Source organism: Stegodyphus dumicola, chromosome 3, assembly GCF_044657685.1.
Source record: "Stegodyphus dumicola isolate Sdum_Otavi_A_Nest chromosome 3, ASM4465768v1".
Taxonomy (NCBI): domain Eukaryota; kingdom Metazoa; phylum Arthropoda; class Arachnida; order Araneae; family Eresidae; genus Stegodyphus; species Stegodyphus dumicola.
Genome location: NC_140770.1, coordinates 13,715,073 through 13,734,001, shown reverse-complemented (window position 1 = coordinate 13,734,001; position 18,929 = coordinate 13,715,073). Strand labels below are relative to the sequence as shown.

Genomic DNA, 18,929 nt, shown 5'->3' with positions numbered 1-18,929 from the left:
TTCTGACTTACACTGGTCAAAGTCGACATTCACCATGTACTTAGTGAATGTTGAACATATAAGAATATTATATTTTCTTCTGCGTCATTCAGTCGCGAATAAACGCAATTGAGACTTGAAATAAGAACTTAAGAACATGAGAACCTAAAACACACAATACATTCAAAATAAGAAATGAAAATAATAGAAGTTAAAAACTTACTTAATTATACAGTACGTTCTAAATGCGAAAATAAAATAACAGTAATAAAAAACTTACTAAATTATGTGATTCGAATCTTATTCATTGCAACAACTTAAACTATTATGGCACTTTATAACCTCTCTTTTCCACTTTCACCAGAGCATATCTGTGATTGTCGACATACACCGGTGAGGGTCCGAATATACAAGAATGTAGGGCAATATTCGATCTTTCACCGACGTATTTGGTGAATGTCGACATTCTCCAGTTTCGGGCTTTCACGGTAACATATATATATATTAATTATTAATACCAGTTACTCGTATTGAATTCTTTCTTGAATTTTAAATACAATTTTAACTGTTAATTTTAGAAAAATGTCTGGTTCATAACACAGTTTTATAATTTAGAGATATTTAACCTGCCAGAAATCAAAAGATTGTCAAGCATATTTTACTACAGTATAAAGAATATTTTGCCAACACATTGCAATTCCGATTCTCTGTAGTATTTTATCTTATGATGTTCTTCAGTAGGTCAAAAAGACTGTTAAATGTAAATAAAATTCGAGCAAGTCAAAGGGTAAATCTAGATGACGTCTTACATTTCTACACGAGTCCATGCAGAAAATCAAAAACAGATAGAAGCAAAGATAAGAACAAAAACAGTGATTTCCTCAAGTTGGATGAAAATCACGAGACGTGTTGTGTTAGTAACCCAAAGACAATCTTAGGTCTTCATATTTTTCAAACTATAGAATAAATATTAACTTCTTTGCATAACTTTCCTTTCTTTGTAAACTATACATCGATTTATTGAACATTTCATTAGAAAGAAATGTACTTTGCAGGCAAATACTTGCATATTGAAAATGATATTCAGACCTCAAAATAGAAATGATTTAAATCTGCAATAATTACGTTCTAATTTTTTAATTCTTTACTACGACCTAAGGCATTTAATAAATTCTAATATGTTCAAAACTCTGTGACAAAATTTGCTTTCGGTTCAAATCCGATGCTCAACGTATACTACGTATTTGAAGTCAAGTAAATAGGAAAATAAGAAAGTAATTTTATACGAGGGTGGATCTAAAAACGTTTACAAGGATTGTAGAGATATTAGGATTTTTTGGAAGCCAGAGAGATGAAAAATTAGCAACCGCCTTCGCCGGGAATCGAACCACGGACCTCTGGAATATCGGCCCAGCGTGCTACCGTTACACCCCGAAGGCACGCTAGGAAAGTGGGAGAAATACCTTATATACTCCCCTTTTTAAAGGGCGACTAGGGTTTTAGGGGACCTAGTCGCCAAATCCTGGGTGTGGAGAATCATCATCCAGAACCCTTTTAGTTCGGGCGCCACTGTAGAGACATTAGGTTAATTGGAAAAGCTGGAGAGATGAAAAATATGCAACCACCTTCGCCGGGAATCGAACCACGGACCTCTGGAATACCGGCCCTACGTGCTACCGTTACACCGCGAAGGCACGCTAGGGAAGTGGGAGAAATATACCTTTTATACTCCCCTTCTTAAAGGGCGACTAGGGTTTTAGGGAGCCTAGTCGCCAAATCCTGGATGTGGAGAATCATCATCCACAAGTTCTTTTAGTTCGGGCGCCACTTGTTGAGTCATTAGGAATTTTTTAGGGGCAGAAAAGATGAAAAATAGCAACCGCCTTCGCCGGGAATCGAACCACGGGCCTCTGGAATACCGACCCAGTGTGCTACTGTTACACCCCGAAGGCACGCTAGGAAAGTGGGAGAAATACCTTATATACTCCCCTTTTTAAAGGGCGACTAGGGTTTTAGGGGACCTAGTCGCCAAATCCTGGGTGTGGAGAATCATCATCCAGAACCCTTTTAGTTCGGGCGCCACTGTAGAGACATTAGGTTAATTGGAAAAGCTGGAGAGATGAAAAATATGCAACCACCTTCGCCGGGAATCGAACCACGGACCTCTGGAATACCGGCCCTACCTGCTACCGTTACACCGCGAAGGCACGCTAGGGAAGTGGGAGAAATATACCTTTTATACTCCCCTTCTTAAAGGGCGACTAGGGTTTTAGGGAGCCTAGTCGCCAAATCCTGGATGTGGAGAATCATCATCCACAAGTTCTTTTAGTTCGGGCGCCACTGTAGAGACATTAGGATTTTTTGGAAGCCAGAGAGATGACAAATTAGCAACCGCTTTCGCCGGGAATGGAACCACGGACCTCTGGAATACCGGCCCAGCGTGCTACCGCTACACCACGAATGCACGCTAGGAAAGTGCGAGAAATACCTTGTAGGGTAATAAAAAATTGTTTATTAATAATAGACAGAAAATACAAAAAGGAATTAATAGGCACACTTGCCTATAATTTTTTTCACATAATTTTATTTATTTTACAAATGCGAAACATTAGCGCTTAGGCCGTTAGTTTACTGGCGCTTTAGTGCTTTTTAACAATGCCCTCATACCGAGAAACAATGCCCTCATACCTTAGCATTTGGGAAGATGGATGTGATGTGAGTTATAATGCTATGTTATTTTTGTGTTGGTGGTATCGTTATGTGATTGTGCACAGATTTTGCAGAGTTTACTTTTCACAGAGTTCATTGTGCATAGAGTTCAATGTGTACGGAGAATGACATCTTTGTTCAAGATGCCAGAGCGCTTGCGTCATGCCATGCGCTTGCAATGGCTTTACGCAAACTTGTCTAAGTGGCACAATAACGATCGGCAGTAACGGTATAGCCACCCTCCAGATACTTGATCAGGACAACGAATAACGGCTCGTACTCCAAGCGAAACCACGTTTCTAAACGTTTTGCCATTTCAGTTGCTCTCACGCGACTGCAAGCTTTTACTCTACTACCCTCACAACCACTGCTAAACAACTGTACCATCTGTGTAAGCTCGGGGGATACAGTATTTCCTTCACAAGAATTACTTTTCAAATCCTGATGCTCATAACCTTTTTTTTACTTCCTTGTACGAAGTAAAAAGGACGTATTGTAATCGCGAAAAGTTTCAGGCAGCATATTTCAACGAAAATATCCATTTTGACCGCTTTCGAATGCAGTTTAACAATGTTTTTGTGTGATATCTGTACGTAAGAACAGAATAAAAGACTCTTTTCCTCCAAAAAAACTAAAAAACTGCTTTAAAATGAATTCTGAAGAGAATTTTTCGTGGCGACTGTACGAACGTATGTACGTACGTATCTCGCATAACTCAAAAACGAGTAGCCTCAGACCGTTGAAAATTTGTATATAAGACTACTATAACATGTAGATGTGCACTACGTATTTTGGTTGCAATCGGCCGCGCCAAACGTATATAAATATATTTATAAATATATCCACTCTGTTACCCGGCTCAGTAATCTCAGTTTCTTTACTGTTATATGTTTGTAAATTGTACATTTTTTGCTTAAAAAATGATTGAATTACGTCGTTTTTATCTTCCGGTTAAGGGTTTTATGCCTTTAGTAAATCTGTATGCGATATTTTTAGAATTATCAATAATTTTAAAATTGTTTAAGTGCCGCTAAGCCTAATTTGATGGCGGCCATTGCTCTTGTTTACATTTGAAACAGTTGAGTAGCGGATTTGTTGCCAATCTAGAGAAACTTAGCTTCGCAACAACAAAGATAACGCCTTCATTTATTATTTAAATCGTGCTTAATACTTTCTGGAATTTTTTCGAGGAAATAAGCGTTTAAGATTTACTTCGTAATTTTTAATACAGATATTTTGAGTTTTTATGTAGTTTTGCCTTGTCGTGAAGGGAAAACTGTATTAATTGAATGAGAAATAGTCAATCGTCTGTGAAAAGCTGTTTCTTCTTTGTTTTGTTTGCTTAATTTCTTTTATACAACGTTCTAGCTTTATTATAGTATTTGAATAGAACATGTGGCAACGATTAGATAATCCTTTAAATGATATATATTTTGTGCATTCTGAGTTATGATATGAATAATGTTAAGTAAACCTAGCGTCAGAGTGTCGCTATGGTAAACGAAGTGAATTTTAAAGAATGCATTTATTCTATTGTGGTTTATGCGCTGTCGGCGAAGTAGGTTTAATTCAATCTAATAAGTTTAAATAAAATGCAAGAAAAATTGCGTATAATTTAATATTACGTACAAGGAAGTCATGTGGTGTACACATCAGATTTTTTTTTTTTTTTTTTTTTTGAGCTACTTACGTAAATTTATTTTTAGCTACCAGATTTAGTTTAAATTTCAAAACTGACTGTTGCTTCGCGACAAGTGGTGGCCTAATTATTGTCATGCACGAGACGTACATTTTTGTTCCAGTTCTGATTTAATACAAAGGCTTATTAAACCTTCTTGAGATTGTACAATTATTTTTTGTGATACCGATAACTCGCTCCATGTCTACACGGAGTTTGGACTTAATTTATCCTATGAATGAATGCCATACTTTACAAATATAAAGACAGGTAAAAGGGACCAAAATACACAGCTTTTGTAAAGAAATCTGTGTGCAGAAATGTCACACTGAGGTGATGGAGGACACCGTGGAGCAGTAGGTAAAATGCATCTCTGCAGACGAATGCAGACGAAATCAGAGCAGCTGCTCAAATGAGGTATTCTGGAATGTGTCTATGTACCTCCTTTAGCCACCCAGACGGTGCAGTCATTAGTGACTTACCGATCGGCTCCTATACCGATGGGCCCGAGTTCGAATCCCAGAGACGTTTGTGTGTGTATAATGCCTGTCTATGCCGCAAGGAAACGCTCAAAACAAGACAGCGAGACGAAAATCCTCTTTAGTGGTTGGTGATGGGGAAAGACTGACTGGAGACTCTTAGAAGACCCCAGGGTGTTCTTCATCAAAATTGGAGTGGGGCTGCACAGTTAGCAAGGACCGGTGGTCCCTAATACCGTACCAGCAATTATTACCGGACCGGTGCGGTATTAGGTACCTCCGGTAGGTATTAGGTATTAGACCGGTAGGTATGAGGTCCTACAAGGACAGTTAGCAAGGACCGGTGGTCCCTAATACCGTACCAGCAATTATTACCGGACCGGTGCGGTATTAGGTACCTCCGGTAGGTATTAGGTATTAGACCGGTAGGTATGAGGTCCTACAAGGACAGTTAGCAAGGACCGGTGGTACCTAATACCGGTGGTATATTTTTAATGTTTTTGGATTTTGAATGTTTGGTGTTGTGCTTCGCTGTTTGTATTTCTCTTCCTTATTTTTAGTTCGTTAATTAACCTCCAATTATTTTTAGTTAATTAGCTTTTTTTTCTCTCTTCTTTCCTTTTGTGGTCTTGAGGGGGTCGACCCTTTATAATCATATGGTCCAGTGGGACTAGGAGGATTGGGTCTTCCCTGCATTATGACCGGTGGTACCTAGACCGGTAGTACTCGTGAATGCACGAGTGCACGGCCTAGCTTCAACCTATACCTACAATCACTTTTGAATAGCTGTTCTATTTTAAGCTCAATCCCCATAGATAAAAACGCATCGGAGAACTCCGTCTTCGTGTTCATTGCATTTCTACCAGATATTTTTAAATTACTCTATAAACGCGCATAAACTCAGGTCATCAGATACACTCCTTGAAATGGTAGATTCCCGGCCTATTTAAAACGTTTTAATCTCCAGGGCAATGATCAATGCTTGGCTTGTGGGAAGTGCGGAAATGCAGCTCATTTCATGGAAGAATGTAAACTGACCGAGAGTGTGAGGACGAGATTTGGAAAAATAAATGAACAAAATGTAATTGAAAAAAGAAAATTCTTGAATAGCTATGCAACAGAAATTATGAGGATTGTGAATGAAAACAAGACTATCATTAAAATAGGACTTTAAATATTTTAATTTTTTATTTATTTCATAATTATTATTATTATTTTGTTGCTGTTTTTGTCTGCGTCGGGTGTGCTGCGTTAACCATGAGGCCGATTATTGTCGGCCAGGAGGGTTGCAGCATACTCGTAAACTAAACTAAACTAAACTAAACACTCCTTGAAATATAATTATTAAATTATATTAATAATTTGATATTAAAAATGATATCGTGTTTGAATGAACACTTGGACGACAGTTATTTAAATATTTACAATGTGCATACTTTAGTTTTTAGAGGGAAAATGGAACTTAGTTTAATTGTAGGGATCCTCACTTTTTATCTATTAACTGTTGACGAACCCAGTGCACAACTGAGCGGATAATCGCTTAAGTTCAGGAACAAAAACGGTAAACTTAAGAAGAGTTAATTACCCTTTATTGCTCAAAATAAAGTTTCACAGATGGCTCCTATCTCAGGACGTACAACAAAGCCTCTACTTGGGCTTGAACTCAAGATGCTTTTTGTTTTGTTAGGGCGCAGCCCGGTCCACCTTGCAAAACAAAGTTTGCCCCATGACTTTATACGGGCTACACCAGTACAAAAATCACCACACAACTATACAAATACACGAATCACACAATGCCAATGGCTTCTTTATTGTTGTTAATAATCTTCATAATCTTATGCGCTAAAGAAATAAGAACTTAACTAAAGCGATTTAGCCGAAGCTAACACAATTTCTAAACCAGTTGGCCCGTAATATTAACACGTTGACGGCGGCGCGGATATTCATCGTTCTTTTCGTGCGGCGGCGCTTGAATTTGCGGTCCGTTTCGTAGGACGGCGCAGCGTCAAATTATAAAATAAAAATTTTAAAATTAAAAAATAAAAAATCTTAAAATTAAAATTATAAAAATATAAATTAAAATTATAAAATTAAATTGTTATATTATATTATGAAATTATATATTTTATAATAAAATATAATAATTCTATTTTTTGATATACAAGCGTGACCCATAGGTGAGTCATGCGGGCCAGTGGAACAATCAAGCATGACCCACCAGTGGGTCATGCCCCCCCCCCACGGAACAGACAAGTATGACCCACCGGTGGGTCAGGCCGGCGCCAACGTGTTAAATTAGCTAGCGAAGCTATCAAGGGCACGTAATACAGCCAAGCGTATAGTACCAGCGTAGAGAAACGTAGCCAAAACGCAAACGCATGCTATTCAGGAAATTGAATTCTCTCTGTCGAAGTCAGTGGAACTAAAATACAGTCAAAAGTCGTTAATTCGGACACCCATAATCCGGACCTAAAGCTACAAACTTTCTGCGCATGCGTCATAGGCGTTTACGTGTGCGCGTAAGACCTTACCTTACGGCTGCGAATATGCGTGTGCGCATAAAACGTTTACGCATGCGCGTTTAATGTATAACAGACAGTATAAGCTAAGCTAAAATTATCTAATTCAGTTAATGTTGCAGATTGCGTTGTTCCTTAATCTTCGAATTGTATCCGGCTTATTATTTTTTGCAGTCTGTTAGAGCAATTTTATAAAAGTAAGCTTGAACTTTCGATTATATCAAATAGAATTTCCGATATATATTTGCTAATATGTAAAGGATCTAAAGCGAAAGTACGTTTCGAAATCCGAAATCTGTTTATCAATTTCACGCTGCTCGGCGGGGGGAACGCCGTGCCGCGCAATGAATTGGAAGTTGATCTGTCAGCACTATCCTTATCTTCAAGGCAGATGTTTTTATTTTATTTGGCTTATAATTCCTTACTAAATGTAGTATTTCATCTTGATGTACTCCGTCTTTGATATGATTTGATACAAGTTCCTCGTCATTATAATTCGCTACCGATAGTGAAGAAAGTGACAGAGGTTATTGAAAACGAAAAAATTTCGATTGACAAATTAGTCGGTATTCTCGACACAGCAATTATAAGACTTGAACAGCGGAACTTTGTAACTAAACAAGAAATTATGTCTGTTTAATAGAATTAAAGAGAAAATATTATCACATGAATCGAAGCAACTTAAACAACTTACATTGAAAGAAATGTTTAATAAAGTAAACAAATAAATATTAAGCTTTTTCTTTTTGTAAATTTGGATACCCTTTAGATCATAATTGTTCTTTATTTCATAAATTACGGTTTCATATTTATGATTTTGTAATTTCTGCATGCCATCTTACCAGATCTAAACTGATGATCTATAATCCTTAAAAATCGATAATCCGGAATCGCCGAAGTCCCGACGAGTCCGGATTAACGACTTTTGACTGTACTCTCTACTACTCATTTGCAATTAACGCGATTCTAAAAACTCACTCTGGTAAAGGACTGTAAGCTGAAGCTAGAAGAGATAGGAAAGGAGCTTAAATAACTCTTATAAACTTAGGATAATAAAGTATGTATTCCTTCTCAATCTTACCTTCATGTAGTTTGAACATATTTCGGCTGAACTGACAACGCCTAAGAGTGGAAAGAGGACGACAGGCAGTAAGGCTGTTGCAGCTATAGGAACAGGCTCCAATAACCAGTAGGAAGCAACTAGGAGTAACACATAAGCACATTTCGATTCCTGAAATAGACAACGGATTATTCCAGAGTAGTTAATTTTTCTGAAATAGTGCTCTTGTTTTAATGCATAATTTACACTCATGTCCATAAATTAAGGATAGTGTAAAATCAGGCAAAGGAAAAGTTAGAAGCAAAACAAATTTCTCTTATTTGTAAAGCTTATTTATTAAACACAAGGTAAAGGACAAAAAAAAAAGATGCTATATGTTTGATATTACTAAAAAAATTAGCGATTTTTTCTCGAGCAAATTACAATAAAAAAAAAATAATAAAAAATAAAAAATAAAAAAAAACCTGTTTACAAAAAACCAATATTACATGGTTGGTATGATTGTTAATACATTGTATGTCTCCCAGACGATGCAATACAGTCCGTACAACGCCTAGGCATGCTGATTATCAAATTATCGATCTGATCTTGGGGGATATTACACCACTCAAAAAGCAATGCTCTCCGAAGTTCCGGTAGACATGTAGGAGGAGGTTGACGGGCTGCAACTCGTCGGCCAAGCATGTCCCACACGTGCTCTACTGGATTCAAGTTCGCTGAGAATGCTGACCAGTCCATACGGGTGATATCCTCCGATTGAACGCATTCGCTTACGATGTTTGCGCGTTGAGGACGGGCGTTATCATCCATAAACACAAATTGTGCGCCCCGAAAAAAACGTACATGTTGTTCCAGAATGACGTCCCGATAGATTTGGCTTGTCATGGTTACAATTTGAACATGCAGGTCAGTTCTGGAACCCAGAATAATTCCACCCCAAACGAGCACTCCTGCACCACCGTAACGGTGTCGTTCAATGATGTTTTCGTGGTGGTAACGGGTACCTGGAGCTCTTCATATGAAACTCCGGCGAGAATCAGACTGCAAGCTAAACCTGGACTCGTCGGAAAACATCACACAAGCCCACTGTTGCGGTGTCCGCAATGCATGCTCTCTACTCCAGGCTAACCGCAGGCGACAATGAGTTGCAGTAAGTGGAACGCATCTGACAGGTCTACGAGCATATAGACCAATCTGCCCTAAGCGTCTGTACACGGTCTGCCTTGAAATTGTCGTACCAGTGGCTGAACAGAGCTGACGAGATAGGTCTGAGGCTGTGCTCCGCCTGTTTCTTTTGGCAAACTGCCAAATAGCGGTCCTCATACGGCGTTGTAACTCTGGGGCGAACTGTGCTGTAACGTCTACTCACATTACCATCATCTTGGAATGGTTGCCAAAGCCTGGAGATGACACTCAGGGCAATTCCAAGTTCGTCTGACACTTCCAGTTGGGTACGCCCACATTCCAGACGGCCGATAATTCTACCACGTAAAAAATCATCCAAATGCGTCCTTTGTGTCAAAACTATTCGGTTATTGCACTGAAATGCTTATAAAGCGCCTGCGAACAATTTTACTTCTTTGCCTGTATTCCTTATATATCACTCTCTTACACTCTCGTCATTGTGACGTACCATCGGTGTCATCTGGTTACTTCCTGAAATTTGCATATGAGATGTGTGTAGTGATTTTACAGGTGATATATTTATTTTAGAGTTCGATTTCCGCGTGACTCCGAATTATCCTTAATTTATGGACATGAGTGTATATCTGAAAATTATTCACCAGAGAAAAGGGACATTATGGATTATACTGAAATTAAAAGTTAATATGCTCTGTTAAAAAATTTTCCTTCGAAATGGAATACAAATATTAACTTCAATTAACTGTTTTTAGTCAAGTAAAAAAGTTAAATTTCACATGACTTGTTTCTCAAATATAAAACTTATATAGTATGGATAATCCTGTTAAAAACATAGAGATCCAAATGAAAAATTAAGATAAAAAGAAAATTCGAAATTATGTTGACATGAATAATATGTTTTACAAATAAAATAAAAGAATATAAATATCCCCTAAATAAGGCACATATAAGCAGAAATTCTCCTCAATACGCTAGAAATACACTAGGAATATCAACACACACATATATATATATACAGAGTGTCTCAGAATGTCGTTGGCAAACTTAACATGCTGGTCTGTCATACCATAACCAGCAAAATTTACATGGAAGCTTGTGCTCTAAAATGCGAACTGCGAACTCTAGAAAGCAATGTTCGCAAGCTGATGGAAGACTTGGAAGTGTGATCATTTCAAGCGCGGTCGTAGCAGCAGAAGGATGAATCGGTTTACTAAGATCTTTATGGATATTTTGTGGAAAGAGTGTTCCCGGATCTGATGGTTGACGTTTCAGCTTCGATAGGACAGTATCTTAATCGCTGGACTGGCAGAGGCGGACCAGTTGCATGGCCACCGCGGTCCTCCGACCTAACTTCTGTATTTCTTCTACCTGTGGGGTACATGAATTCTTTGGTGTACGAGATGATCGTAACAACGGACATAGATCTTGTCGCCAGGATCGTGGAAATGGCGGCACGTGCCAAATGGCACACCCCTGCTTATTTTGAACGGGTCCGTGAATCCATGCGTCGACGTTGTGAAGCATGCATTGTGGCGGATGGAAGGAATTTTGAATAGATTTAACCATGTCATGAAAGTCATATTATAAGACCTCTTTCGACACTCTTTGTTAATTTCTAGCCTTGCGAGCATTGCCCTCTAGCGGTGGCCATTCGCATTTTCGGACACAAGTTCCTATGAAATTTTTGTTTGTGATGGTATGACAGACTAAGTTTGGCAACGATCTTTTGAGAAACCCTGTAAGGTAAAAAGGTATATAAATCAAAGCAATGACCCCTTAATTTCCCCTCTCTAATCTAAAAATAGTAATAGCTTTCTCTGCCCTGCGTAGTTTCCAAATCAGTCCATATCATATTATAAGGTATTTCGCCCACTTTTCTAGCGTGCCTTCGTGGTGCACGCTGGGCCGGTATTCCAGAGGTCCGTGGTTCGATTCCCGGCGAAGGCGGTTGCATATTTTTCATCTTTTCTGCTTCCATTTAACCTAATGACTCTACAATATGACTTGCATAACTCATAACTTGCATTACTTGATGGCATCGTAATTTCGGAACTTAAACCAAAACTTTCTCTTAATAGGCTGCCATATTGGATAACTGCGTACTTTTGTTTTCAAGTTTGTTGGTAAAGCTAGTTCATCATAAAGTATAACATCAGAACTAAAAATCATAAATGTTTTAATCAAGACGATAATTGTAAACTTAATAACTCGTAAAAACAGCACTGCAAATTTATAAGCGATCAAGATATGGTGAAAAGTTAACATTGATCATATCAAATAGGGGAATGGGAAAATAGTAGGGTTTTCCCCCTTTTTTAAATAGAAAATTTTGAAAAACAAATGTAGTGGGCATAAAATGAAATTAGAAATTTTTTTTAATTCTCATTATAAATTATTTCTGTAATGTAATAAAATAAACTATTTTAAATGCATCATAAGTACTGTTACGAATTTTGTATTTAGATAGTAAATTTTACTAGAATTATAATTAATGTTGTTTTATTTCCCCGTGCTATGCAGCGCGAGATAAATTTTATAAGAAAGCTATGCCGAAAAAGTAAAATTACAGGAGGTCGTTCATTTAACATTAAATAAATGGATATCTCGATAATTTGTTTTGAAACTGAATAAATGTGATTGACCACTATGTTAGTTGTAACCATAATTCCATCCTCTTACTGGTTTTCAGAGATCGCGAAAAGAAGAAAATGCTAGAACTATCTAGCGCGGCTGATTGGAAAATATTTAAAGCCGAAGAGTTGCTTAGTTGCTTAGTTACTGTTATTGCGATTTGTTTAAGGGGACTCGTACATCTTAAAACCCATAAGGTCTTCAAATATGTGACTGTTGCAAGAGTTGGGATAACTTATTTATTCAAAAGCAATTACTTCCATCTTTTTACAGTTGACAACATAATATAGCTGCTTTCGGAAATTGTAATCAGACAGTTTGTGTTGCCACAAATATTTTTATAATTTAATCCGCTTTGTGACAAAAATTTTCGGCATGTTTCCACCTTGCGCGCAGAGTTTAAAATATTCTGTTGCATAATTTAATTCCTTATTTAATATATAGCTTTTATAACATTTGGAAACTACTGTGAATCTAAAATTTAAAAAATTTCGTGTTAAGTTTTTGTTTCATTTGGAGTTGAGTTTATAAAATGTATTTTATTAAAAAAATATGTAATGTTTTCGTGCATAAAATTTTTTAATAGTAAACTATTCATCAGATTTTGGGTTTCGTTAGAAAATAGAACCCATATAAAGAATTCCATCCAATTTCAAGTATGTACCATTAGCCATTTTTAAAATATCATGCGCGCAAGGTGGAAACATGACGAAACATTTTGTCACAAAGCGGACTAAATTACGAAAATATTTGTGGCAACACAAACTTCCTGGTTACTAGTTCCCAAAGCAGCTATATTATGTAGTCAGCTGTAAAATGTTGGAAATAATAGCTTTTAAAATAAGTAAAATATCCCAATTCTTGCAACAGTCACATATTCGAAGATCATAAGGGGTTTAAGGTGTATGAGTCCCCTTAAATTGAGATATATGAATTAGCTTTCTCTTCAGATAACGCTTTGCGTTTTAACGTTTTCAGTAGTTTGAAGTATAACTACTGATTATACTGCGGGATATTGTAAACACTTGTACGAATATCTCTGAGGAAAACTCAAGCGTTCGGATATATTTCTTTAATAAAAATAAATATTTCTTTTAATAAAAATAAATTTTTATTAACCTATTATCGCACTTGTGCATTCAATCTGTTACGAACCCGCAAAAGTATTTTTGTAGCAAAATATTTATATCCGGCTAGAAGATATTACTGGAATACAACTCATCAATGTACGTATCTCGTATTTTCCAGTTTATTACGGTGGTACTTGTAATTTTTATTTGGAAGTCGCCTAACTAAAATAAATAACGCTGACAGAAGACACTTGGTTCTATAAAATGACAATATAATAAATTTTTTAAACATTTATCACAGTATTGTTAAGTTACAAATAAATTAATTAGATGTAAGAACGAGAAACAGAAACTCGGATGCTTTGTGTTAATTATTAGAATATAATTATGCTTTCGGGAGTGAAAACCATTAAGGAGTCCAACGAGCTACTGAATTTTAGAATACGATAATTGGATGACTGTTTGTTTAGGTTTTTATAATGTTAATTTAAAAACAAGTAATATAAAAAATATGTTTTTAAAGTCAATTCTTACTCAAGTCAACGAAGAAAATTTTATTTTAGTTACTTTTCATTAACATTTTTTCGTTTCTAATTTATGAATTCTATAATTTCTCATTATATCTATCATTCTATAATTTCTCATTCTATCTATCTCTTATTTTGGTTTATTAGGTTACAGCATATCACTCGAGGGCTAGCTGCCTTAAGGGAGGGATGCCTTCGTGGAGGACTTTTTAAGGGAAACTGGCCCGTATACACGTTAACCATCTATCTCTTATAATACTTCATTATTGCAAGGAACCTTTACAGTGAGTTTCGAGCAGTCCAGTTCTTCAATTAATATTCCATCTAATGATTTCACACGACTTAAGGCGACATATGATTGACCTGCTGCTAAGAGTTTTTGGTCCTAGATATATTACTGCATAATCTACAGTGCTTCTCCTAATCGTCGCTTGCATTGCTTTGTAGTTTCTTTTCGCTTTCTCCGTTTGTAAAGCAAGGGTTATATTTTAAATATATGTATTATTATTCCGCTAACATAAAAATATGGAGAGAATTTTCTCTGCATTAAACGGAACATTACATTCGCTTCATCCAACTCCATATTCTTTAAGTCCATACACTTTAAAAATCTTTAGAAATCTGTCTTACTGTTGCCACTTACTTTTTGTTAAATATTGCAATCCCATTCATCACAGTCATGTACTTACAGCACGTGAGAATTTCTAATAAACGGTCATTATTTGTAAGTCTTATAATATACTTAATAAAAACAGCCTATCTTTAGTTCCAATAAACAGGAATCAATAAGTAGGAATTGATATTCCAAATATTATATATTTATATGCTTCACTTATCCCCGATAATCTCTATCTATTGCCAATTATATATCGCGATTTTCAAATTGAGTATAAAATATTGCAGTTTGTTCTTGGACAGAACGGCATTGAATTGCAAGTCTTCTTTCATAAACGGATTTTTTCCATGGAGAATTGTGAAAATAAGATATATTATGAAGATACAAGAACACGCCGAACAAATATTAACTTAGAAGCCAAACAACAAAAAATCAGCATTATATTTTCAGATTTTTCACAGGACTAGTTTCGATGGTTTCACCGAACCATCAGCCTCAGCTGCAAAAGCGTGAATGAACGAGGTAAGATATAATGATTAGATAAGATAAGATAAGAAAGCCTGGACAGGAGCTAAGCTACTGGCGCCATCTGTTGAAGAAACCAGAACTAAAACGTAATTTCTTTAAACGCTGAAGGCAAAGATGGATTGGAATTAGGATCGTTATCTAGAACAGAAAGATTTTTTTAGTGTCAAATGACTCTAGAAAATTCAGTTCACCAATGGAAGATGTTTTTTGAATAATTTTGTAAGCAGAAAAATTTAAAGTGTGATTCTCGGGCCAACAATGTTGGACAACAGAAAGAACAGAAAGGTGGATGGTGTTTCATCAACAGATGGCACCAGTAGCTTATCTTCTGTCCAGGCTTTCTTATATTATCTAATCATTATATCTTACCTCGTTCATTGACGCTTTTGCAGTGAGGATGATGGCTCGGTAAAACCATCGAAACTAGTCCTGTGAAAAATTTGGAATTATAACGGTGATTTTTTGTTGTTTGGCTTCTAATTTAAGATATATTATGGTTTGAAAATATGCAAACAATTAAAGAAAGATTGGAATGAAAACGCAAATTATCGCGTTTTAATGAAATTTTCCCGCAGCCGTAAATATCGCTACGCAAACAGTTCCCGTTGGCGTGTTTAATCATATTTCGTCAAAGGAGTTTTGGCATTTAAAAGGAAGAGACTTGCTTTAGAACACTGTATTGTGAAATTTGTAAAAAAATAGCGTTATCATTAAGTAGGAGGTGCCTGAAATGGAACTATGAGACGCTACCGGATTAGAACCATCATTTACTTCCATTTCTGTTGTAAAACGCCAGCTACGTATATAATGTCACCAAATCATGTGTATAGCTTTAGGTTGTATCATATGACACTGTGAAGATTTGGTTCCGAAACTTCAAAAACAAGAGCGATGCCATTCAAGAAGTAGCTCGCTCTAGAGGGCCTACTGGTGTTGATAATGACCGCGTGTGAGAACTTGTGGAAGAAGATCAGTATGCAACCATTCGAGAGCCTTGCTAAGGAATTAGGCATTAGTGCCATGCCCATTAGTCGCTGTATGCATCCCATAAACTTGATCTGTAAGTTCAATCGCTGGGTGCCGCATGAGCTGACTCAAGCAGATAAAGAAGACCTGTTCCGACCTGGACTAATTTGCTCGAGTATCAACGCAAAGACAAAATTATGGACCGTATCGTCATTTTTGATGGAAAGTGGATTTAATTCAACTACACAGGCCGAAGAAAGGGTTGATGACCGCGCCGGCAGCGTCGCAAAGCTCAATTTGTCTAGCAAAATGATTATGCTTTGTATCTGGTGGGATTGGCGTGGTATTATCCACAAAGAGTATCTGAAAAAAAGGTAAAACCCTCGACAGTAAGGTGTACAGAGAGATGCTAGTTCGTCCTGGCGCTGCTATCAAGGAAAAACATAGAAGTGGGTTCCGGCGCAAAAAGGTAATGTTCCATCAACATAATGCAAGACCACGTGTGTCTGCATTCAGCGGCTGGTTTCTGTACTTACTCGAATTGCCTTCTGTCACAACCCCCATAATGAAACTAACTAAGAACAGGGCAGTAAGCTACAAACAATGTAGCAAACCAAGGCGAATTCTAGTATAAACTGATAATACCGGTAATAAACTGCCGGTGCGCCCTTATGGAGCCCCAGGGAGTTGCTGCGTCTGGATAGGGGAGGGCATGGGACATATGCCTGTTTACCTCCGTTAAACGCCAGGCGTCCCAATCCTTCCTCACCTGTCATCTTCTGTGACACCGACCATATAACCCCGATATCGGTCCTTTGAACTTCTACATTTTTTCACACAGTTACATCTGCAGTTACATCTTGTACATTTTATTCTGCACAGGAAGTCCGAAATGAGATTGATCTGCGATTGGACTCACGGCCACCAAGTTTCTAGGACGAAGCCTTCTAAATCATAGATTGAAAGGTGATTACAACTCGCACTAAAAGTACTGTAGTGAAGTTAAATACATTTTGCAAAAGCCTTTCATGCTTCATATCTAAAGTTAATAATATTCCAAAGAATTACAAATGTTCCCTTCTGAATTCTTCTTACGCAATGGTCAGCATATCTAGGTGGTAGTTAGAAACCTCCACTTTCGAATAGGATACGGAGGAATTTTCAAGAGTTCCTGATAAGAAAATTGTAATGGTTCTAAAGCAGCGGTCGTCAATCGGCGGTCCTTGAAAACTCTTAGATGGTCCGCAGAAAATCCGGACATTATTTATATTTTTATGAAGATTCAGTTTAAAAAATGACGAGTATTAAAACCTATTATGGAATATGGACTATACTTCTTTTATTAAATTTTAGCTACTACTTTTAGCGAAATTCCTTCTGAATTTAGCGACGTTTTAGCTACTTTTGCAGGTGTATCTAGCGACATTTGAAAGTGAGAGTTGGCATCCACGGATATGCTGCTGTTATCAAAAATAGCGCGAACTGGAATTCTCTTTCCTTTTGAATTATATTATTGTAGTCGTTAATAACACAGTTTTTCTCCATGTCGATAGGCAACTTGATGAATGTTTATGAGAAACGTCTGCATTCTTGTGTATAATTGCATCACTGGAAGTTTCCGTTTTTGTTTTGTCTAACTGTCTAACTGTTCATCTCTTCGAATTCCTTAGATTACATTTTTCAAATTTTTTTCATTGATATCTAAATTATGATTCCGATTTTTTTTTGTGGTACTTATCAATATACGACAGGTTAAACACTCAAAAAATGTAAGTACATATTTTTCTTTATAACTGTATACCTCAATTTTTATTTAAAAAAGTAATACACTGTTTTCAAAATTTGCCGAGATATTTATTGCCACATATGCTTTAATGTTAAATAATTATATCCTATAAAATTTATTTTAAAGGATTTAAATTTAAGTAATATTTTAATTCTTTTAAACGTTGGTATGATGCTTTTAATTCGATATTCAATTTAAGTAATATTTTAATCCAATTAAAAGTTGCCGCATTGTTTTTATTCTCTTTATTTGTTATATGAAAGTAATAATTTAACCTTTCTTTAGTGTTTTATACTCAGAATAAATGTATTTATTTACATTTGCCTGCCATCTTAAAAAGCGACATTTTCAACAAAAAATTAATCCATTATTTTTAACGATATTAATTTTTTTAAAGTTTCGAATACTTTACTATGCGTAAAATACGTAAAAACAGCGTTTTTCAAGATGGCTGACGATTGTAAAAACTGCGCCAATGTAAACCGCCGAAAATTCGCGCAGCTGACTACCAAAGTAGCACCAAATTTCTTTTTGAACCATGTGATGTAGAATGAGAACATTTTCCGTTGGTTATAACTTATTATTTTATTCAGAGTTAACTATGCAAGATTACTCTATCATGCTATATTCGCCACTCTAACCATCCACTTTGTTCAATGATCAAGTAACGGTACACATTTTTGGTGTTAAAAATACGTTAAAATATATTGTTCATACACAAATTTGTTTTTCGCATTATAAATGGCAAGAAACGTTAAGAAAACGGGCAAAAAAGATCTAACTTACTTGCCTTGTAAGGGGAAACCGCCAGAGGAGCTAAGATGAGGGGCAAAAGGACACTTATGACATAGATGCATAGCTTTCTATTAATGGAACGTAAAATACGACGACAGATATTTGGCATGTCAAAGCACTAAAAAACAAGTCTTGCTTAGTGTTAACTCTCGCAGAGGTTTCCTCAATTGCCTTTCGTAGCGCTAAATGAGTCAAAAGTGGTGCGAGGATCCTTAACACACTCAACGACGGTGAAACTTCGCAAATCAAATCAATCCGCTGGGTTATTATCCAGAACTTTCTTTTTTTATTTTTTTTGCTTCTCTTTTCTGGACGCTGTACTACTCTTGCGTAAGAAATATCTGTCTGATATAAAGATTGAGAGATGAGCGATTCGTTTGAAGTTATTCTTAAAAAAATCTATCTGTATACACTGATGCTGTCAACAACCGTGCAATTCACTT

At 36.5% G+C, this 18,929-nt stretch overlaps 1 protein-coding gene across 1 annotated transcript in view; it reads right to left on the bottom strand.

Moving 5' to 3' along the window:
- The window catches only part of LOC118193473 (Na(+)/citrate cotransporter-like), a 98,901-nt gene extending 80,178 nt beyond the window's left edge, over positions 1 to 18,723 (bottom strand). Inside the window, exons 1-2 of the mRNA XM_085812587.1 lie at positions 18,482 to 18,723; positions 8,446 to 8,595 (exon numbers count right to left, since the gene is read on the bottom strand). Coding sequence (XP_085668713.1) covers positions 8,446 to 8,595; positions 18,482 to 18,595 — 264 coding nt within the window. The 5' untranslated portion in view covers positions 18,596 to 18,723. The remainder of the gene's footprint in view (positions 1 to 8,445; positions 8,596 to 18,481) is intronic.
- Between the last annotated feature and the right edge of the window lie 206 nt (positions 18,724 to 18,929).